Consider the following 22800-nt stretch of genomic DNA (forward strand, 5'->3'; position numbering starts at 1 on the left):
CTATTTTAATGCAGTGACAGCAGAGATTTCCAAGCAACAGAGGTACAGGCACTGTGTTAAAAAACCAAAAACACCCCAGAGAGAGACACAGCTCATGGTGCAGCACTGACCACACCAGGGCAACCACCAATTTCCTGAGCGGGTCAGCACAGAGCTCCTTCCTCCCGGGCTAGGAATGACTCACGTGGAGCCCCAGCAGATCCTCTGATTGTGAAGCACCAAATTAATTCCCATTCCTTCAGGTCGGGCTCAGGGGGACTCCACAGGCATCAGGGAGTAACTCAGAGGAGGAGAAAAGGCTCCCCCAGCACCCCCAAGGGCCGAGGGAGGGGCAGCACTTGCCTGGATGTGCATTTTGATGACGGCTTTGCCAATCAGGGTGGCCCCGAAGAAGGTCCAGAAGGGAACGAGGAAGTGGCCGCACGTTATCCCGGCCAGGTCGAACAGGGGGTTCGGGATCTGCGGAGGGAAAGGGAAGAGGTTCAGGGATTCAGCACACACTGGGGTGAGCAGGGGCACCACAGGCTCTGAAACCCTGAGGAATGAGCAGTTTGCCTTTCTCCAGCTCGGTCCAAAGCTCCTGGGGCTCAGGAGCTACAGAAATGCTGCTGTCACACCACATAACTCTGGGATTCAGCTCCACCACGGCCCAGACAGTCCCATTCTCAGGGTCCCTCCTTACCCCTGCATCCTGACAAAAGCCAGCGGAAAGTTTTCCATGTGAAAAGCACAGAAACCACAGCAAAGCCATTTCGAGTGATTTATCAACTTTTCTCCCTGACAGGCACATCACTCTTGGAAGCCAGTGCTCCAACTGATCCCCAGTGATTTCCAGCTGAGAAACTACACTAAAAACTGGCATTTACAGTCATATGTATCCAGTTTAAAAGCACTGATTAGATTTTATGAAGCATATGCATTTCATTTAAAATTAAACGCCTTTTTTATTATCATTAAACTGTTGGCTTGACTTTTGGTATTGTGATACTATCTGTAAAATATTTTTGAAATGAAACCAAGAAAGTCTCCAAATTCCAACCTTTCAGCCTGCAGTGAAGGGGCAGTGTCTGAGGAGAGGGTGGGAAGCACAGGAGCAGCGTGGTACTGGGGTAACAAACTGCAGGACTGGGGGTGTTTTGTTCCATGGATAATGGAATAAAGGGTGAGGATTGGTGAAGGAGAAAGGATAACAGCACTGCCAGGGCTGACCAGGCACCTGCAGTGTGGGGGAAAGCCAAGCAGGGCTGGACTGGGCTGTTCCAGCCCAGCAATTCAGATTTATGAGCACCCACAGCAGCACCTGCAGAGGGAGAAACCTGAAACGGGCTCTGATCGTGCCCAGAACGGTCCCTGGATGGGCTCCACCCCAAGGCCCTGCCCTGGGGCAGCTGCTCTGGGCAAGGAGCTGGTGAATTGGTGCCCCCCCAGCTCCAGGGTGTTCGGGGCCGGGTGCTTGGAGGGGTTTTGGGGGTTCACCGCAGGTGTCGATGCTCTGGGCAGGGGCTGTGGGGTCAGCCCTGCTCTGAACAGACACCCAGAAGGTCCCCAAGGCCCCAAGGGGGTGTTCCTGGGCTTGGCTTTGAAAACACACACGGACAGAGCTGCCAAAAACCCCCAAAGCCAGGAGGGCGAATTCTCCCAAGTCCCAGGGAGGGCACTCAGGGCTGATTCTTGCTTTGTTCCTTCCCCAGAGCTGCCTTTCCACAGACACAGGCTCAGGACAATCCTGGGGCTCCCTGACTGCCACTCAGCAGCGCTGCACTCGCTCAACCTGGCTGGGTGAACTCACAGAGTTTTAATTTCCAGTTTGATGGTGCTTTTCTGTAGCATTTTGAAGCCACAACTCGACAGCTGGGACAGGATCCCCGCTTTGGGAAAAGTCCTCCAGCCACAAAAAACACATCCCAGAAAACCCTGCCTAAAATCCTCCAGGAAGATGCCAGTTGTAAGTGAAGGAGACCCCTTCCAGCACACAGGGGAGCAGCAAGAGAAGCTCGTGGGGGGCTGCCCTTCTCTGCCTTCCCCTCCCTCAGGTGCCACACAAACACACAGCTCTGCAGCCCTGTTTTTCCCAGCTCTGCATCCCTATTTTTGCCCGGGGCCTCTCCCTTTTCACAGCTGCTCAGTAAACACATCAACAAATCCTCAAGCGTATCCCGGGGCAGGAGCAGGGAAGAAGCTCAGCAGATGTTTAGGAATTACTCAGCAGGAGCTACCAAGTGTTTACAGGTCCCCTCTCCTGTTCACCAGCTCCTTCCTCAGGTTCTCCATTTATCCCCACTCCTGGTGCTGGGACAGGGATGAGCCCCAGGTCACAGGGATGTGCCCCAGGTCACAGAAATGTCCCCTAGGTCACAGTGAGTCAGAGGAGGGAAGGAAGGGAAGGAAAGGAGCAGCCTGAGGGCTGGGAAGATTTAGGATCAGTCTGTAACCTGCAGCCAGCTGAAAAGCTTAGGGAACAGCAGCTCCCTGCAGCAACTCCAAGCCCAGGAATTCTCTCCAGCTCCCGTTTGAGTAACACTTGGTGTTGTCATCTCCACAGTTCAGGGAATGGGGAGGTGCTGGACAGGTGTGGGATGAACACCTCACCCTAAGGCTGTGCTTACCCCACAGGAATGGGACCACGGGGGACCTGCACTGCCTTCCCTGTGATCACATCCCACCGTCTGTGTGGGATGAGCAAAGCACACCATTCCTCCCAGTCTGCATCAAGATTCCAGAGAGACACTTCAACCTCAAATTCCATCCTTTTCTACTCCCAAAGAACAGCATTATCCTACTGCAAGCACTGGAACCCCCTCCCTGGGGGTGCTCCCCTCATCTGCTGCTCGGAGGGAAAACAATCCACCAGCAGTTCGTAGCTCAAGAGCCAGGACTGACATTTCCCTCCTGGTTCCCCAGAGCAGCTTTAGGATCACAGGGGGTGTTTTTCCACCCTTCAATCCATGTGAGCCACTGGATTTGAGGATGCCAAGCACTGTCACCTTGAACACAAACACCTAAAGAAACCCTAGCAGGGCTCCAGGAGATTCCCAAGACAGGTCCCAACATCCAGTGCAGGGGGAATTCCTGGCCTGAAACAGGGACATCCACACTTCTGGAATTTTAGGAATGTCTTGTCAGTTTTCCTCACCTGGACAAACCTCTGGAATCCTCAGTGAACTGCCCTGTTCTTCCAGGTTTCCCCACTCCAGGCTGAACCAGAGGATTAATTAATTAATCTTTTTTCAATGATAAAGCACTGGTGCTGCACCTTTGGGGTCTGATGGGTTAAGGAGGAGACACAACCATCCCAACCTCATCCCCTCCTAAGGAGAACCAGCCCAGGGGTGCAGCTGAAGGAAGGGATAATAAATCAGCTGTGTTTTTATGCAGAATTCCCTGTGTTTGGTTCTAGCCAGGACTGGGGTTTCTCCCTGTTCTTGTACCTGCCAGCCCCACGACAATCCCGTTTCCCTGAGCCCTCCAGAGGGCACAGAACCAGCAAACAACGAATTCCATGGCAAAAACATCCCAGCTGTGCCCAGAAATCCCCCCCATTCCCAGCCCAAACTCACCGAAGCACAGGCCAGGATCCCAAAGAATCCAACCTTCTGCACCAGGTTCTGCACGGCCAGCTTGGCCCGGGAAGCGAAGTCCTGCAGGGAGGAAAACCAAAGCATTCCTGAGGCAAATCCCAGATCTGTGTGTGCTTCCCGTGCCCTCCTTGCTTTGGGATTTTTCTCCCCAGGAATTGGGAGGAATTTCAAACCAACAAGGCCAGGCTGGAGCCCTGGGCTGGGAGGGGGGAGGGGGATATTCCCAGTGCTCCGGGTGGGACTCTGACCACCCACATCCACTGGGTTTGGTTTTCCAGCTGCCCCCCCAGCTTTGGGAACAGGTTTTCCAGGATTTATTTCCCCCTCTCGTTGAAATTCCAGCACTGCTTGTGCCTCCTTCCTTAAGGGAGCAGAGGGAAGGAATTCCTTCAGTGTCCAAAAGGTTCCTTCTCAAACACAATAATCCCATTATTTCTGTTCCCTCAAGCCCAGGATCTTCAGCAAACCCCCCCCCCCAATTCCAGGTACTGGCTCCAACAGACTTGTAAAATTCCTTTAAAATCCAGGAAGCTGGAGCTGAGATCCATTAAAAGCAGGGAAGGTGCAGTCCCAGTGACAGGCTCAGAACGTGCCTTTATTTTGGGATCAGAACTTCCCCCCGAGGCTCAGAGTTTGCCAAATGCTCAGGAGCAAAAAAACACCCAAAAATAAAGATAAATTTTATTATAAAATTGTTATAAAACGTTAAAGAGCAAAAATGTTCTCTCAAGCAGCTTCTTTGAATGGGAGAAGTGAATTTACAAGAGGATAAAATCGTTTGGAGGCAAAACTGTCCCAGAAGTGAAAAGGAGGGTCAGGAATTCCCTGCTCAGCCCACGGGAGGCACAGAGAGCTGGGAATATCTTTGGGAACAGCAAACACGAAAAAATAATGATTAATTCTGGTTTGAAATCCTACAAAGAAGAGATAAAAAGCTGATTTTGCAGGAGCAATAACCACACATTAATGTTTTGTGGGAAAATATCAGAGAAATTACACAAGGAAATGACTTGGATCAATAACGAACGGTATCCGAAATTCCACATTTTACCCCTGAACTGGAGAGTTTAAAAGGTCATTAATTATTGATTAAAGCAACGCCAGGATAATGCAGGAAGTTTAAATTTCTGCCACTTTAACTCTGCCACAGTTCTGGTGAAACCTTCAATCCTACACAGCAGGGCAAGAAAACTACAATTATTTGGCATTTTATTTCAATTCTTTATTTATTTCAAATCTTTATGGCAGATTAAAAAAAAATAGTAATAAATCTGTGCTAAAACCATTTGCTAATTTTACACCCCTTTTCCAAGTATTAGCTTTATTTTTTTCCCATTCCTGTGCTTTAAAACAGTCAAATTCTCAAATTAAAGTCATTGGATAATTCTATTTGTTATTCTTAATGTTTGGGAAAGTAAAACAAATCAAAGCAAATCCTTCAACTGAAAGGAAAAAAAAAAAAAAGCCAAATAAATGAGATTTCCTAATTGCAAATAATTTTATTTTAATCTTAAGGAGAATATAAAACCCCTCTGGAATATTCTGGGAGGGGGAATTTGCTCCCTTTGAGCAGGAGTTGCCCCTCATGGCCCGAATCTCTGATTATAAAATGGAATAAATGGAATAAAGGGAATTATCCCTGTCTGTGGAAAACCTGTTCCAGTGCCCGATTTTTCCCCCCTTATTTCTCAATTCTCAGAGGTTGGAACAATATTTTCATTTTTCTAAGCCAATAAATGAATTTATTTTTTTCCCCACAGCTCCACAAATCTCACTGCGAAGTGTCTTTGTTTTAATTTTCTGTATTAATTGTCACAGAAACTGGAAATAAACTCTCCAGCCAACGACCTATAAACTGACACTTCATTTTAAATAAAATATAGCATTATAATTATGTATAAATTGACTTTTATTAACCGAGGGCAAGCCCAGTGCAACATTTTTAATCAAACTATTTTAAAAAAAACAGGTTCTGCTCACCCACATTTCTTGATTGCTGCAAAACTCAAGGCTGCCTTCAAACTAATTTCTTCCCTCCAGTTAAATAATATTAATAATTATTATTGATATTATTATATAATATTATAGTGACATTAATATATAATAATTAATATTCTATCTTAATTTTAATAATATTAATAGTTTACATTGCCTCCATAGAATGCACATTTTTAAGTTCTAAAAATCTCACTCCAGAACTTTTAATTTCTTTTCTTTTTTTTCTTTTTTTCCCCTTTTTTTCAAACTTTTGGAAGTTTTTTCCAGAACTTTTTTCAGGTTTTCAAGCTTTCAACCTTTTTTTTTTTTTTTCAAACTTTCTAAATAAGCCAAAAGACAAATTAAGGATTTTTTTTTTTTTATTCCCCTATTTCCTACAATTTAATCCCAAAAACCATCAGAAATACAGACAGTGCATTTTTACAACACAATCAGGGGCAGGAATAATTTGCAGGGTGATAAACCCCCAGGTTTGCCACAAAACTACCCATTTACAGGCTGGGCACGGCCTTTATGAAACAAATTCACAGCTATTTCCGTTTGCTCCCTTCCTTAAACCTCTTGTTTTCCAACTCTTTGCGACATCTGCAACAATAAAACCCCTCCAGAGTTTCATTTCTCCGCCAAAACAACCCCCAGTTTCACAATTTTACCTATTTCACAATTTTTTTTTTTTTTATATTCTCTGATATTTTCACATTTGTGAAACGATCTTTTATTTTATTTTTAATTTTTTTTTTTAATCATTTGAGACCAAACGACTTTCGGCGCTTACAAAAAATTAATTGTATAAATTTATATTTTTATATATATATATATATGAAAAAAAGAGAAAAGTCCAGCTACTTACAGGCACCACATTTTGCCCCCAAATTAAAGGCTCTAGAGTGGCCTCCCAGCTAAATGTGATTCATTCTTTTTAGGACATTTTAGCTCGCCGTGTTCCTTTTAGGAGATGGTTTGGGTTGGTTTTTTTTCGGGGGGGGGGGTTGGAAATCCGTTTCCTGTGAGCTCTGCAGAGGGAGGTGGGATGATTAAACATGATTTCACTGGGTTAATCATCACATCCCCACGACTTGGGGGGGACAGGAGAGGCACAAAAGGTCAGGGGTGAGGAGCTGATTCACCAGGCCCAGCCCGAAGGGGGGGTTGGATCTGCTCAAACCCCAGGCAAAGGGGAAGGTTTGATCCTTTCATGGATCCCAACAAAATAAAACAAACCAACCAAAAAAACCCTCCCACACCTCCAAAACGAAGGGGGCAGAGAAGAGGAGTGACATTTTCTGCTGCAAAGTGGGATTTACCACAACGAGCCTCCTTCGAAGGGGCCTCAGGGAGCAAACAGGGAGCTTCTGTCCCTGGGAAAATGTCCTTGCTGACAGTGAATCCTGACTACACAACAGGCAATCTCAACTGCAAGGCTTCAGCCCACCCCTCTGTTTTCCTCCATTTAGAATTTAATCTCTCTCTCTCTTTCTCCCTGGGTGGAGTTGCACAAGCTCCTCTGCCTCGGAGTGAGGAACAAACTCCTCGCTGGATTTAGACAAGACAAGTATCATTTTATGGTTTAATCAGTCATTTCCCCCCTCTTTCCTCCCTAACACTGAGTTATTACCAGGAAGCAGAAGAGCCACAGTTTGTTGTTCACAGTGAAATTGTGAAGCCTCTTTTTATCTCCTCTCCAAGATGGTTGATGGAGCCACAGGGAGCCAGTTGATGGTACCAAGGAAATCTGAATAATCCCTACAGGAACAACCTGAACACTTCCCCAGAGACCTCTTCTCAAAAGCCTGCCCAGATTATACCATGTAACAGTTTATATTCTCCAGCCTGGAGCTGCCATCAGATTTTAGGAGCATCAGGAAAGCCACGACCCCCTCCCATCACAAACCAGCTCAATCCCTGAAAGGCAGGACCCAAACTTCCTGGGATTTGAGGAAAAACTTCTCTCCATTTGGTTTTTTTTCTGCTGTAAATATCTCAAGCACTTTCCAGAAGAAGGGAAGGAACATTTGACAGTAAATTGCATCCCCAGTCCATCGTGTACGTGTTCCCTACTCATCAGATCACCCTGGGCCTTAATGTGGGATGGGGGGACGTCAGTGACGCATTCATGGAACTGCTCCAGCAGGATATTCATCATCTGGCAGATGGTGCCCTGAGCGAGTCAAAAATACATTTCTGGAGGGCCTGGAAGGGGGTTACACAGGATTTGTTATCTGAGAGGAAAACAGGAGCGTGGAGGAACACGGAGAGGACAACAAGGCAAAGAGAGACCTGAAGGGAATGTGCTGCACCTCGATGGTGCCCCAAACCCAGCAGGGCACTGAAGCTGCTGCTGAGATGGATGTTCATCCCAGGGCAGACTCCCCAGTCCAAATGTGGGCCTGGAATGTGATGAAGTGGGCATTCCTTTAAGGTCTGACTATAATTTATATCCCTGTTACAGCATTTTCCTACTGGAAGAAGCGAAACCACCCAAATAACAAGCTCAAGAGGAGAACGCTTTTCCCCCCAAAGATTGAAGCCCATGGGGGAAGGCACCGCCTCAGATTATCCAAATTATAGATTCCTTAACATTTAAAGAGCTGCCTACACAGACAGTGCCCCTCTTTATGTAAACAGCTGAGTTATGTTAAAAATGAGCTGCACAGGATTTTGTTTCTTCTGGCTTTCTGTCCCAACACAATGGAATCAAACACAACTTATGGGAGAATGACCATTTGTGGTCAGGCAGCGGATTCCAGGATTTCAGAGGACTGGGAAGAATTATTAACTCACTGGAATAATGGATTAACTGCAGGGGAGCAGCTCCTCAGAGGTCCCAGCACACATCCCTGCAGAGCAACCTGGAGAGAAGGTGAGAACAGGGATCAAACCCAGCCAACAGTTCATCCCTCAGTGACCATTTCACACAAGACACCAAAGGGAATGGATCTCCGAGGAATTTACAAGCAGGAATGTTTTGCTTGTGGCTCATGACCTCCCACTCCATCAGCTCCAGTGACTCCTGACACTTCAGCCTGCACGGGAAGGGCTCTGGATCTCTATTCCAGCTTTCTCCAAAGTGATTCCAGCTTAGTGCAAAGGAGGGGGGCATTTCCACCCTGATGCCTGGAGAGCAGAGGGTGAGAGGGGTAAGGTTTAAACCTACTTCTCACACTCAGAAATTCGGGAAAGAAAGGTCCTGTCTGGGAAACTGAGCTGTCAAAGGAGAGAGCTGGAGAAGGTTTCCAAGGATTGCTGGAAGCAGCCAAGGGAAGGTGGCAGAACTAAGCAAGAACTGAAATTAGATAATAGAAAGGTACTTACACACCAACAGGCACAGAACAGACATTCCAGGTGCTAAGCCTGGGAAGGAAATAAGATACACTCCACAAAAAGGCTGGGGTTTTCTGGGACATTCAATTCTGGAAAAGCAATTGGGTGATCGTGGAGAAGTTGCAGGAGAAAAACAAATCCCTGTTGAACATGGAAACACTGTTTTAAAATGATCAGCAAGGAAACAGGGCCTTGGCCTCACAGGCTGTACCAAGGGACTGTGGAGAGCCAGGAGAGCCTCACTCAACTGTCAGAGGCCTCAGCACTCAAGGGTGGTAACACTTCCAACCAATTCTGAGGATATTTACAGACAAGGATGAACACACAGCAGGGATCACACACAAATCCCAATCAGATGTACAGGTGAATTCTTCCACCAGCCTTTCAGAGGCCGGGAATGCTGGATACAGACTGTGAGGGGAGCACACAGCCCTATTTCCACATCTGTTTGTGCTCAGATTCTTGAGGCTGGGCTGCGTGCTCAGGGCGATGCTGCAATCCCAGGGATCATGGGGAAGGTGCTCCTCTTTGGGACTTCTGAGTTTGGAAACTCAGACACAGGAGGAACTACAATCAGTTCTGGTGTCAGAAAAACTGAAGGTTCTCTCCACAGAAAACACAGTTAAACCTGTCCTCAGACTTTAGAAGCGGTGGTAGAAATGACAGACCCGAGTCAGCGAGCCTGGAACTCAAATTTAAGCCAGCATTTCCCCCAGCCAGAACTGAGGCTCTCAGCCTTCCCCAGAAAAAGCCCTTTTGCTTCATACTGTGAGAATAAAGAAATTCTGTAAAGAATAAGACACAATTAAAGGAAATGGCCCGAAGGAAGAGGAAGGAGCTTGTCCTTTCAGTCTTATCAGACGTGTCCTGCAGGGCAGAGGCCCCTGTAACCACATCCCCTGCCACCTCTGCTCCTCACCGCGGGCTGTGCAGCCACAGCAGCCAGGTGGCCACCTGGACACCCTGCACTTTTGCTCAAAAACACGAAGTGAAACCATGACTTTCCTCACTAAAGCACTACTTTCTCTTCACACCTCGCAGGAGACGTCACAGTGAGCAGGGTCAGACGTCCCAGGGAGGTTGAGCAGCCCCCTGGTCCTGAGGGCTCCCAGAGCAGGCCTGACAGTCCCTGAGGAACCCGAGCCTTGGACAAACGCTCTGAGCAGAAGGCTGGGCTGGAAATTGCCTCAGGGTCCACTCAAGATGAGTTTTCCTGTCATTCCACCACAAGATCCCACAGCCACCTAGAGAGAGGAGTGGAGAGGAAGAGCCTCTGCTCCCTCTGGTTCCCACAGGCAGCCCCCAAGCTCTGCAGCCTCCGCTCTCTCAGTCACAGTTTGGCTGGCACAGCCTCCCCAAACCCCTCCAAGCTGCAGCTCCAGCTCGTTATCGTGGCCACAGCTCCCTCAAACTCACAGCAATTCCATTAAAATCCAACTAAAACCAATCAGGTCCCATTTTCAGGCCGTTTCAGCCCCAGGTGCTGTAAGGAATTGCTCCCAACTGCTGGGGTGAAGGAAGTTATTGCTGGGCTTCAGCCACCACCACCACCAGCAAAGGAAGGGATTTTTGACAACCAGATTATTGAGCTTTGATAACCAACTGACTTTTTCAAGCTCTGACAAACCTGAGAAGAGCCATCAGCACTGAAAAAAAAATAATACAGTTTCTCCACAAAGAACTTAAGGATTAAAAGCCACACACCAAAACAAAATGACTAGTAGAAGAGAAGTGAGGAACTTCTTCCCCAGCACACACAAGTCCTCCCTGAGAGCCCCATGGGCCCTTCTGAGCAAAGCTCTCCCTCAGGGGTTCCCAGACAGCTCCAAGTGCTCTGCATACCAGACTATTGTACAACACAGATATTTAAACAGTGTCTGGAGCAAGGGCAGGGGGGGAGGAAAGGAGCCATTTTCTTGGTTATGACATTCTAAGTCATTTCTATCAGTTATTGAAGGCTCTCCCTGAAAAAAAAATACTTTGAAGCAGCTTTTCTGACCCAACTTTTGACCGTTTTTTGGTCTTTCTGGGAACACCAGGGAGCGAAATATCAATTATTTAGGACCAGATTTTCCCCCTTAAGAACTCGTGTTGGGCATTCCCAACACACCCAGAGCAGAGCATGCAAATCCAAGGGCACAATTCAACTACCTGATTCCAAAATCTCCAGCACCCCTGGGGATGTCATTTCTCATTTGTGTCATTTCTCATTTGTGTTGTCAAGTGAGAAATTTGTCACTGAAAAAACCAAACCCTCCTGACCTGACACTGAGTGAAAATGTCGCAGAGTGATTCGGATTTCTCCCCTAACTTCTGATTTCTGCCCTGACACACCGAGCACTGAGATAACAGGGGGCTGTGTGAGCGAGTTTTGAGGGAACAGGCGTTGCCACAAAGAGGCCTTTGCAGCAGAATGTCAGAAAGTCACCTCCAGCTCACCATCAGGATTAGTAAATGCAGCTCTCACTGCTGGATTTTCCCCCATCTGAGCAGGTGTGCAGAGGAACAGGACAATCAGTGCTCCTGCCAGTGCCCAGAGCTGCTCACACACTCAGGGTTACTCACAGCTCCCATTGTCTCCCCTCTGGCCTCGATTAACTCTTTGCTACCTCTTTTCTCAGGAAGTTCTCGAGATGAGGTTCCCTTATTTAAAGCTTTCATTGACTCATTTCAGGACCTATTTCGACTCAGATCATTCTGGGTTACGCTGCCTGTGGAAAACCCACCACACTTTATCAGTTCCCTGTCACTTCACCACCTCACTGGTACAGAGTTCTACAGTGAAGCTTCGAGGGTTGATTAGATTTGAATTTCTATTTAATTACAGATTAGAGAGGCAAGATTAACTAATTAACAAAACAAGGCATCAAATAGGACCAGCCTCCTGATGACCACCCATTAATTGCAGCACAATTAATGAAGAGGGGAAGCTGATGAGGGAAGGGGGTGACTGGAAGACTGAGCAAGAGAAACCATGAGTGGAATCTGATGTTCAGTTTAAACAAGTTAGTTCTGGGAAAGCAAAAATTAAAAAAAAAAAAAAAAAAAAAAAAGAAGTTGAGGTTTCCCAGTCATTGTACTTCCATTTTTGTGATAAGGGCTTTATAAAAATCTGCTTGTGGTCTGCTTTAACTTCTTTTTTTTTTCCCTTGCACCAAATACCCTTAAATGTTGATTCAACCAGCCAGCAAACAGAGAACCCTTTCCAAGCAGGAAACCTATCCGAGAGTAGCTGTGAATTGAATCACGGGAGAGATCCGTTTTTAATTTGGCCACCTCTTAGCCTGCTAATTAACTAAGATTGTGCTCATTAGTGGAATGGAGCCATTCCACGGGAGTGAAGTCACCGTGCCGTGTCAGAACACAGCGCTGGGCTGGGTGTGGCAGGACTTTGCTCTGCCTCTGCAGAGACAAAACCCCACGCGAAGAGGTGGAAAAGCAGCGATCCAGCCGAAGGGGAGGAGGGGGGGGAGGCTCTCAGGAACGCTGGAAAGATGGGATTAACGTGTGTCCAAGTGTCACTATCGCAAAAGTTCATCAGTTTAACTCCTTGCAGGGCAGGAAGTCGCTCTGTGGAGCTCCTGACGCAACCCCAAGCAGTTGCAAGCTCGGTTTAATACAAACCCTCTTGAGTCCACGTTGACAAATTCTTTACCAAGCCCTGTGGTTACAGGGAAGCTGGTTTCAGTCTGAGTCACTCCTGTTCAAACAGTTTACTGGAAATGGAGGGGAGGGGGAATTTTCAGAGAAGTCATGTGATGGCCAGACAAACCACAACCAGCAAAGGTTCAGTGGAGGCAAAAAACAGGTCCCAGCAACAACTGACACCCAGCGTGCAGATGGCACCCAGTCATTTCCAAACCCGCCCCGCTGCAGCCCCCAGCATTTCCATGGATTTAACCCCTTCCCAAGCCTCTCTTCTTCCAGGGGCAGGATCCAGCTTGGAAAGCAAACAAACAGCAGTGGCTGATAGTAACACAGGCAACTCCAAAATATTTTTCCATGGGGATTTGGCTGCCCCGAGGCTGCACAGGAGCAGAGCCCGGTGTGTAAATCATTAGTCCTTAAAAATGTGCCACTTAATGAAGCCAAACACTCACAGTCATTAAGGGTTAGATATGCATGGAGATATCAGTACTTTCCCCTCATCAGCAAGGAGTACCAAGACACAGCCAGGCCCAGCACTGTCAGCAGGCTCTAAAAAGCTTGGCTTTCACCAGGAACCTCCCTCAGCTTTAAGTGTTTCAGCCTGACAGAGAAACGATGGGAAAACTCAACAAGCCAGCAAGAGAGAGTCCCTGCACACGTGTGTGGAGACACAGAGCTGAACAAAGGATGTGTGCACTGTCATCACCAATCTGCTGCCCCAGCACTGAGCAGCAGCCACCTCCCCTGACTGAGAGCTTGCTGCACTGGAGATACTCCCTGTGGCTAAAAGGGGAGCTCTGATAAAACACTGCCTGCCTCTGGAATGCCACTGCAAGAGAGTTAAGGGCGACACAGATACTGTTTTAGACGCTGGTGGTTTTTAAACGCTGCCCTGAGCGCTCACAGATCTGGGAGGGGAAGCAGCCCAGAGTGCAGAACCACCCTCCTTCTCCAGGGCAAAGGCACAAGAAGCTCCAACCCTCCCTTTTATGTAACTGGAAGCACCCACAGGGACAGGGGGAAAGGAGAAGTGAGTGTTCCTTTCAAACCAGGGGCTTTTTCTGAAGGTGCTCATGGGAAGTGCAAGACACACACACATCACCTGCAGGCCACAGAGCTCTCTCAAAACCTGCCTCAAGGTCACTCAGCTCTGACATTCAGGGCAGAAAATCCATCAACAGACTCCTTAAAGTAACTATCATTTTACCCTGTGTAACTCTGACTGGAGCACTGAACCTTTTCTGCTGTTTAATCCTTTTTTTTGGCTGTTTTGTTCTTTTTTTTTTTTTTTTGAAGTGCCCAGCCAGCAGCACATTCCCCCTCCCTCCCCAGATCCTTGGGGCTGGATGTCACAGGCACGATCTATTCTCACCAGAGAAGATGCTCATCTGTTTCTCCAAACTCCCATTGTTTGTGAGAAGCAGCAGCACAGGCTCTCCCTGCACAACAGCCACGTCACAACCATCGGGCTCTGCCCTCGTGGGCAAAGAGCAGCCCAGCTCTTCTTCCAAATCCAACAGCCATTCCCAGGCCTTGCAAAAAGCCTGGCCAGAAGGAGAGCTTTATGCTGAGAGGCTCCACGAGCCTGTGGAGCATCCCCCAGGGAACAGGACACTTGTCACACTTCCTTAAGCCCCCCACCCCGGGGAGAGTGGGAGAAGCTGCTGGAGGTAACAAAACGGGTAATGAGCAACTTAAAACCAGGCATCAGCACCGTTCCTGGATGGAAATGACAGGACAGGCAGTGATAAGCTGTGCTGCAGATGGGGATTTGCAGAGGTCAGAGGAAAGGCAGGCCTGTCTCCCACAGACATCCAGCGAAAACACCGGCAGAGCCAAAAAAAAAAAAAAAGGAAGTCACATTAGCAAATGGAAAAAACTGAACTGTCAGTTTTATGAGCACAATACAATTTAATCAGATTGTCAAAGCCTCATGTTAAAAGAGTTTATAGAAACCAAACCACAAGTGGGGTTTGAAAGATTGTTGGGTTTTTTTTTTTTTTTCCTCCTCCCTGGCCATCCATCCACAAAACAACACGTTTCGATCCAAACCCCACTGCCAAGGAAATAAAAATCAAAAGTAGCGGTAAATAACAGCGTCATTTTTCTCCATTAATTCCACAAGGCCACTTGTTTACTCTGGGCAGTCAGTACAGCTATAGTTTGGCCTGGCCTGACAAAAATGCTCTCTAGCAAAAAAACAAAAAATATCTCCTGCCCAAGAATCTTACTGTGCGTCCTGGAAGCCAGCTCTGGCTGCTCCCACCCTGCTCTCACACGCAGAACTCGCTGGGAGAGCTTCAGCAAACACGGGGACTCCACTCCTGGGCTCCACTGCTTTTTCACTGCTAGGGTTTGGGGTGGGTTTTTTAACCACAACTCGATTTTTATGCAGTTAGGGATTTGATGCACTCGGGGGTTACTTCGCAAAGCAAAGATTGATGAGAGAGGAAAGAACAAAGAAGATGTTTTTCTCTCCCCCCCCTTCCCCTTGCTGCATCTTTTTTTAAAAAATAGAAGAATTTGCTATTTGTAATAGCAGAAAAACCCTCTGGAACTTTCTAGGAGGGGGAGGCTCTCAGGAAACACAGGGTTTACTGTTAGAATTACTAGAGTGCATTTAGTATTTCCAGACAAACCACTTTCACGGAAAAGCTTCATCCATTTTTTGAAGGAGAAAAAAAAAAAATTAAATATATATTTATCTCCAGGAAAAAACTCCCCTGGCAGAAGAGCTCAGAGACATCAGTGCATGTTAAAGAGCATCTGCTGGTTTGTAACAGCAGTCTCATGACTGATTTCAACTCAGTGGCAGACAAAACAGGATAAGAAGGAAAAAAAGCACAGAGGAAAAATTCAGTGGCAAGGAGAATGAGGAAAAAACGTTTAATTTCTTCTAAAACACCATCAGTAACTTGTGACCAGGATGCAAACTCCTGACCTGAAGGACAACTGAGCCACAAGAACAACACAAGCCATCTGACTGATGGAGAGCAGGGGTTGCAAACTGTGCTGGAACGAAGGAGAGAGTGACAACAAAGGACTCAGCTCGGGTGCATTTTCACCTCAGGAGAAAAGATCCCTCAAGCTGCTGAGGGAACACACACTGAGGGTGTCAGTGGCCAGGTAAATGTCACCTGGAAGGGATGAGCTGGGACTGAAAACCATCTCCTGGCCCAGGAGGCCCTAAATGCAGCCCAAGCAGTGGCCGAGCAGCTCCTGTGCCCCCAGTTCTCAGCCTGCTGTGTCCCCACCTTTTCTCTGCTGTTCCTGGAAGTCTCAGTGATTGCAGCAAGTATTTGGCTGCACTGTTGCTTCTGCTCCAACAAGCCCCATCCTTGTCCTGCCATCACCACAGGTCTCTCTGCCCAGGGCAGGATCTTTTCCCACCCCTGGGAAGTCCCTCGTGACCTCCCACCCAGTGATTTTCGGCCCATTCTCGTTTAATTGGAAGGGGTTATTTACTCCATCGAGCTGCCCCGTGCTTTATTAATTGTTGTTTTGCACTGTTCTTACTTGTGCAGTCTCTGCATGTTCCAGCATCTCCTCGAATTCCTGGTACTCTTCATCATCGGGTTCGGCACCGGAGAGCCGGGCTGCCCTGGCCATGAAGTAGGGGGGCAGCTCTCCAATGGCTGTGCCAGCACCCTGGGAAAAGAGGGATTCTCATTTTCAAACAGAAAACACGTGACATGCACAGCCCTGTGAACACTTCAAATCGTCCCAACCGTTAGGAGCAGCTGTTTTGGAGAGGTTTGCTCTCATCCCCCAGAAAACTTTTCACGATTTCAAACAAAAAACCGCTCCTCTGAAAGCCCCTTTTCCTTGCTCAGCTCCTCTCAGGGCAGATCCCACATCCCTGACTCAGCAGGGCCCTGCAGTCTCGCCCCACCACATGATCCCAGACACATTCTGCGGCATGTGACAGCCCTCGAGCCCGAGCGGCCTCCCAAATAATCTGGGAGCTCCTCCCCGCTGCTGTCACGGAGTTTACTCGTCCAGTCATGGGACTTGGGGCGAGTGTTTGTTAGAAAACAGGCTCGGGTTTTACTACAGCTGTGAGCAAGGGAAAGAGGTTAAGCAGAGCTTGATCTCGGGTTTTCCCTCTCCTTCAGCTGCAGTAAGTGCAGCCAAGAGAAGCCCAGATGAAAGGATGGCTGCTTTTCACCACAGGAAAATTAGATTTGTTTTCTCAGGACGTCAAGTGACTCATTTCAATCTTGTGGCTTAAAAGGCAACTTTAGCTTAACCAAGAGGGGGAAAAAAGCAAGGCTGAACATATGGATAAACAGGGGCTAAGGAAACAGGAACTTGGAATTAACTGGGGATGGTTTAAATTTAGGGCAGGTAAGAGCCAATAGCTGGGCACTGCCTGGCTGGGGATGTGCCAAGGCTCAGCTCCTCGCAGATGGATTCTCTCTCCAATAACAAACACTTTTCTCTCCAGTAACAAATGCTTTTTTTTTTTTCTACTCCTTGTGAAGCTTTTCAGCTTCCTTTGTTCCTGCCCTGTGTGCAGCTGCAAGCAAGAATTCCAGCTGCTGCTGCGCTGACTCCAAATCAACAGGTTGTGGTTTCAAAGAGAGCTGCCCGAGCTGTTAAACCCTGGGTTTGGGCTCACGGGGCGCGTGGCCTCGCGTGTTTATGCCCTCATTTTCCACAGCAGAACGATTTAAACGAGCACAACAAGCTGAACTTCATCAATCTGCCTATTTCTGGCACCGGGGGGGAAGATAAGGCTGAAAACAGTAGCAACAACACTTCAGGAAAATTAACTTGAGGTTATGTTCTCAGGGTGATGCAAGACCAAAAAAAAGTCACATTGCTCCTCCAGGCTCTGCCAATTTGCTTTGGCTTCGTTGTGTGAACTGAGGAAGAGGTTTTGCATGTGTGTACTGGACATGAACTTGCTTTAAATTGGCAAAGTCACATGCTCATTATTACAAAACATTTCAGAAGTGCAGCAAAAAATCATATGATTGCATGTCTGCTGGAGACAGGTTCCTTCAGTGCCTAAAAAGAAAAAAAAGCAGCAATGAAGGGATCCAAAGTTATTTAACTGCTTTTGGTAACGTTGGCTGTTTTCACCCTTTGACTGGGAAATGCCAGTTTTACAGGGGAGATTCCTTGGACTAACAACAAACCTGGAAAGGCAAGTGCTAATCAAAATTCTTTCACACAAATACGTTCAGAAAAGGAAACTGGGAAATGACTCCACTAGAAAGAGCCTTTTAATCAGCCTGGATGGTGCTCAGGACACAGGCCTGCTCGGCTAATCCCCAGCCATTAAACACTTTTATTCTTCCCCCTTACTTCTCGTTAAAAAAACCCCAAAACAGAACACCAAAAATGCTGCAGCACATTCAAAATACAGGGCACTATTGAGTTCCTTGTCCCTGGGGGAGGGGAGGCTGTGAAAAATGGCATTCACCTCTGAGGCTGTTCCTGAGAGCCCTCCTGCAGCCAGGGCTGGTGGAGCCAACTCAGAGCGATTGCAAAAAGCATCGTTCTCATCTCACCTCGTAATTCCTCGGCTGCAGAGCTATCTGATCCCCTCCAACACCCACTGTCAGCACAAAGGGCCATCCCTGACGTGCAGGGGACCAGCAAGGATTTTAATCCCTGGCACACCCTGAGCCTGCTCTGAGTTGGCAGCAGCCACCGACGGTTTCGAGCTCCGAATCGAACCCCCCGGCGTGGATGAATCCTCCCATTTCAGCCTCGCAGGAGCCTCGCTCTGGGCAGCTCCAGTTTGGATTGTTTGGTTTTATTTTAGTCAGAGCTCTGCAGTGTCCCCAGTGGGACCGACCTGCTTTCAGCATTTCACTGCTGCCACCCTCCTGTCCCCCTCCAAACACAAAGATTGGCCAGAGTCCACCCCGGGGCCTTTCAACAAAACCTCACTCTGCAAGTCCACAGGAAACAGGCTGAGCTCTACACACCCAATCACCCCTCTGCTTGTGCATTTGGCCAGTGTTTTCTCCCAGCTTCACATCTCATTGAAAAGAAAAAAAAACGGATTTTCTGAGGTCGCTCATTGCCACCCAGATTAGGAATTCAATCAAATAATCCAGAATTCGGTTCAAAAGCAAAACATTACTTAAATTCAATTTATTTTTTCTATTTACTCCCCAAAAAAATCAGCCTTTTCACTCTGTGGAATCCCCACGATTTTTCCTGCCTAAGTGGACATTTCATTTCAGAGTGACAGAACCCAAAAAAAAAAAAAAAATCAGTTCCTCCAGCGGCTTCCACACGAAGCGAACTGGAATGAGGACAAAAGAAACACGCTGGGAGAAGCAGCAGCAGTTGCCAACTTGATTTGGCTCACAGGAAATTAGTGAGCAGTGTTTATGTACTCATGAAACATTCCAAGAAAGCATAACATGGCTCTAGACACCAGGGGTAGACAGAGGATGCTCCCAGGGGGAAAAGCCAGCGGAGAACAGAGTTCAGGGAGAAGGGAACTCGCAGGGAATTCCAGGGCAAGGAGGCAAAAAGAGAAGGAGGAGGAGGAGGGGAAAGAGTGGAAAAAGTGGGATACAAATATTCCAGCCTTGTCTTTCCCTCATCTGATCCAGCTGAGTTCTCCCTGGGGGAGATCCCAGTGCCTGCAGCCCCATCAGCTCCCCCTGTGCATGCTGGGGATTAAGCAAGAGATGTTTACCCTGCGCTGCATTTTTATTTTGCAACCCTAGAAACGTAACTGCAGATGCCATTTTTATGACTCTGGCCTCCATTAAACAAACTGCAGCATGGGGGGGTGAGTGGGGGAAATAAAAAGAAATCTTCTATTTAGAGGTTCATAAGTATTTGTGTGTTTGGTTTCTTATCAAGGCAATTCTGTGCTCTTGTCAGAAGTGAAGTTTTAAGGTGTATTTTGCTTCTTGAGAGGGCTTTGAGTCCCCTTTTCTCTGTTACTGTTTTGACTGTTTTGTGTTGCTACACGTTACTTTAATCTGCAAATTCAAACAACCCAGCTGGAATTTCTGTGACTAACACAGCTGCTGAGAAGTTAAAAAGTTGTCATGACCAGTTGTCTTATGTATTAAAGAATACAAGGGCAGACAGCAGATACTGTGTATTTTTAGAATTTCCTCCTCTCTCTGCATTTGTATTGGACAACCAAGAATTTAGGAATTAAATCATCAGCTGGAGCAGGAAGTCAGTAGCAAAATAAAGTTAATTTGGCACGTAGTTCCCAGCAGATGCATCTGTGTAAACTGCAATTCAAAATAACCTCTGTGTAATGAAAAAACCATCTTATCTGACCAAAATCCTCCAAAAATTAAACCCCTGCAAGAAACTGCAGAGAAAAATAAAAGAGAAAACTGGAAAAGGAAGCTCCAGTGACAGCGTTTCCCAAGGCCCTGATTCACTCCAAGCTGCCTTTCCTGTTTTCAGAGCAAAGCTTGCCATGTGGAAACAGGCAGAGAAAGGAAGTGAAACAGGTAAAAATGTGCAACATAACACTTCTTTTTTCAATCCAATCTACTGCTGCAAGCCAGGAAAACCATTTCAGCTGCGATTTCAGGGCCTGAGTCCTTCCTGTGAGCAACTGCAGCTTCACTGCACTGAGATAACTGGAGTTATTTCTTGCTCAAGTGCAGGCAGGGAGAGCTGCCACAACATTTGGGGGGCTGATCCCCTGTCAGAGACTCACCTGTGCATCACCAGGGGTCAAGCACATGAGTTTTCTGCTGGCATTCAGCAGGTAAAAGCCATCCCAGCAACATCCTACTGCTTCTCCTGGAAGGACATTTTAAAGGGCTGGAAGGTTCACCAGGCACACCTGCCCTGCAAGCTGCTGTCACTTGGCTGATTTAGGATGTTTTGTGCATTTCTGCACCCAGAATTAAGTGCATAAATGGAATTAGGGGGAAGTTTTCCTCCCCCCAGCCTTACCCACATGCAGGCCTCCAGCCTGACTTTGGAGATGATGGCCCACAGGGAGATGGATCCTTGGGCGCTTCCCTCGTCGGGGCAGATGATTTGATCGGGGTAAGGAGGCTCGGGGAAGTTCACTGAGTTACACTCATAAGCAGCCAGAGTGACTGATGCTATGTGTGGACCCTGGGAAAAAAAAAACAGGTGAGTCAATGGCACTGTGTGTTATTTGGGATAAAGGTTAAGATTAACCCCCTCACATGTTCCAAATTTGGGAGACACCCCACGACACAGCGTGGCTCCAGCCAGCTGGGAGGGGACCCCGAGTTCCAGTTTTAGATCTGTAAAAGACAAATTTCAGCACTGGTAGAGCAAGTTCCCCACCCTTTACAAGGTTTTGGTGGTGCCATTACCAGCATTTCTTTCCAAAGTGCACCCAGGGAGGGTAAAGCAGATCCCAAAATCTCAGAAGAGCGGGACAAAATGCCCAACTTGGAGCTGCTGCGTGAGCTTCTTGCCCTGAGCAGCTTCTCCCATCATCCTGGAAATGGCTCAATGACCCCCAAAGCCCTCCTGTGGAGAGCTCTCCCAGTCTCAACAAATGTCTGCAGAGGGGAAAAGTTACACAAGCAGCAGCCAATGGAAAAAAAAAAAAAAGGCATTTCCCCCAACAGCTGTAAACGGCCAAGGAGCCACCTGAAGCCTCGGCCAACGGGCCGTAATGCTTCCAGTGCAACGTAAACAACCCTATAATGGAAAAAAGTTGGAGTTATGGAAGCCACAGAAGCCACACTTTCGACTGGAATGAGCAGCAAAGCCCCAGCAGCCCATCTGGAGCGATGAGGAGTGGGGTGCTGGACCCCGAGCCGAAGGGAAGCAGAACAATCCACGTCCTGCCCTCCGTGCCGGGGGTCACCCGGACACCGTCCCACGGCTGGGAGAGACAGCCCAACATCTGCTTTTGTTCCAGCTCAGAGAGGAGCAGGAGACTTCCCCAAAGCCCTGGTTAGCAAGCACCTCCAAACAATGGCTGGCTGCAGAGCGGTGGGAGGGTGGCCGGGTGGTTCCTGAGGAGGTGCCACTCTGCTGGAGGAGCAGCGATTTAACTCCCAGTGGAACAGGGAACCAACTTCCAACCCGCTCCAGGTGCCACCTCTGGACAACCCCTGACAGAATACCCTCCTGTTTTCTCTGTACTCCTCCCTGTGCCAGAAGGATTAACTCCCATATACAGTTTTTTACTCCTCTTCACAAATAACACCCCCTCCACCTTCTCCTCCTTCCTCCTCTGTGCAGGGTTTTGCCTCTCTGCAACACTACAGTTTGTTTGAACACTTTGGGAAACCCTCTAAGATGTTCCCTTTTGGGCTCTCCCTGCAGCTCTGCCTTCCAAAAGAGCATTTCCAGAACTCCCTCAAACCCCACCAGGGCAGAGAACGAACACTACGCCCGGGTGATCTCACTGACCGAGCTCGTCGCCAAACCAGGAAGAGTCCCCGAAATCCAAGGCATGTAAGATCCTGAATGCCAACTGCCTTTCCCTCCCCCTCTCCCAATGATTCTTTTCTTTAATTTCAAATGGCACCAACAAGGGCTAACAGGGCAGAGATTGAGAAACACGCTGCTGACTCGGGTGAGAAACATTCGCTCGCCACTGCTGACGACCAGAAGGAGCCTGCGGTCAGGCTGGAATGCGATGTGCTAGAAATATCTGTACAATTTACAAATCAAACCAGACAAGATCTGGTCGTGGAGATGAACTCAACATAAATCTGGTTTTTAGCAGGAGCAGTCCAGGGGAGTTTGGAGCTCCCTCACTGCACAGCCCTGAGAGAAGGTAACGTCGAACTCTTGAACTCACGGGCCTTCAAAGGAGTCTCCTTGCAGTGATTGAAGGCACCCAAGTCAGAATGACACAGCTAATCCTCAGAAATAAGTGACTTTAAATGCTCTTTTATGAAATTTCTAGAAAGCACAATCTTTTCATCTATAAATTATGCCTGGAAATTCATCTGTCGAAGTAGGAGGAGACGGCCCAGCCACATGTAAAAAAAATCAGGAGCTGAGAGCCTTCAAAACATGCTGAGCTCTGTAATTCTTACAACAGAAAGCCTTTTCCAGCAGGAAAAGTCGCTGAGTATCCAATTAAAAACCAATCAGATTTTCACATTATTAATCATTCTGTGCACCCAGACTGGGAAGTCAATTAAAGCTCTAAACAAACCCCGGATCCAGTGTTGGGTTCTCACATGCCCCTTCTCAGCCTGCACATGAACAGCTACATCTAATTTTAACCTTTTATTTTGGAGGAAGATATCATTTTAGGCTGGCTCCAATTTAGCAGCGTTTCTCAAAGAAAAGTGATATG

General features: G+C 47.6%; 1 protein-coding gene across 3 annotated transcripts in view; it reads right to left on the reverse strand.

Moving 5' to 3' along the window:
• Positions 1-22800, reverse strand: part of VMP1 (vacuole membrane protein 1) — a 54398-nt gene that overhangs the window by 11528 nt on the left and 20070 nt on the right. For all 3 annotated transcript variants that reach the window (XM_050321559.1, XM_050321558.1, XM_050321557.1), the window contains 4 exons: positions 20451-20618; positions 16062-16193; positions 3558-3638; positions 343-459 (listed from right to left, as the gene is read on the reverse strand). In XM_050321559.1, coding sequence (XP_050177516.1) covers positions 343-459; positions 3558-3638; positions 16062-16193; positions 20451-20618 — 498 coding nt within the window. The remainder of the gene's footprint in view (positions 1-342; positions 460-3557; positions 3639-16061; positions 16194-20450; positions 20619-22800) is intronic.

This window comes from Myiozetetes cayanensis, unplaced genomic scaffold, assembly GCF_022539395.1.
Source record: "Myiozetetes cayanensis isolate MyiCay16 unplaced genomic scaffold, myiCay2020 scf27, whole genome shotgun sequence".
NCBI lineage: Eukaryota > Metazoa > Chordata > Aves > Passeriformes > Tyrannidae > Myiozetetes > Myiozetetes cayanensis.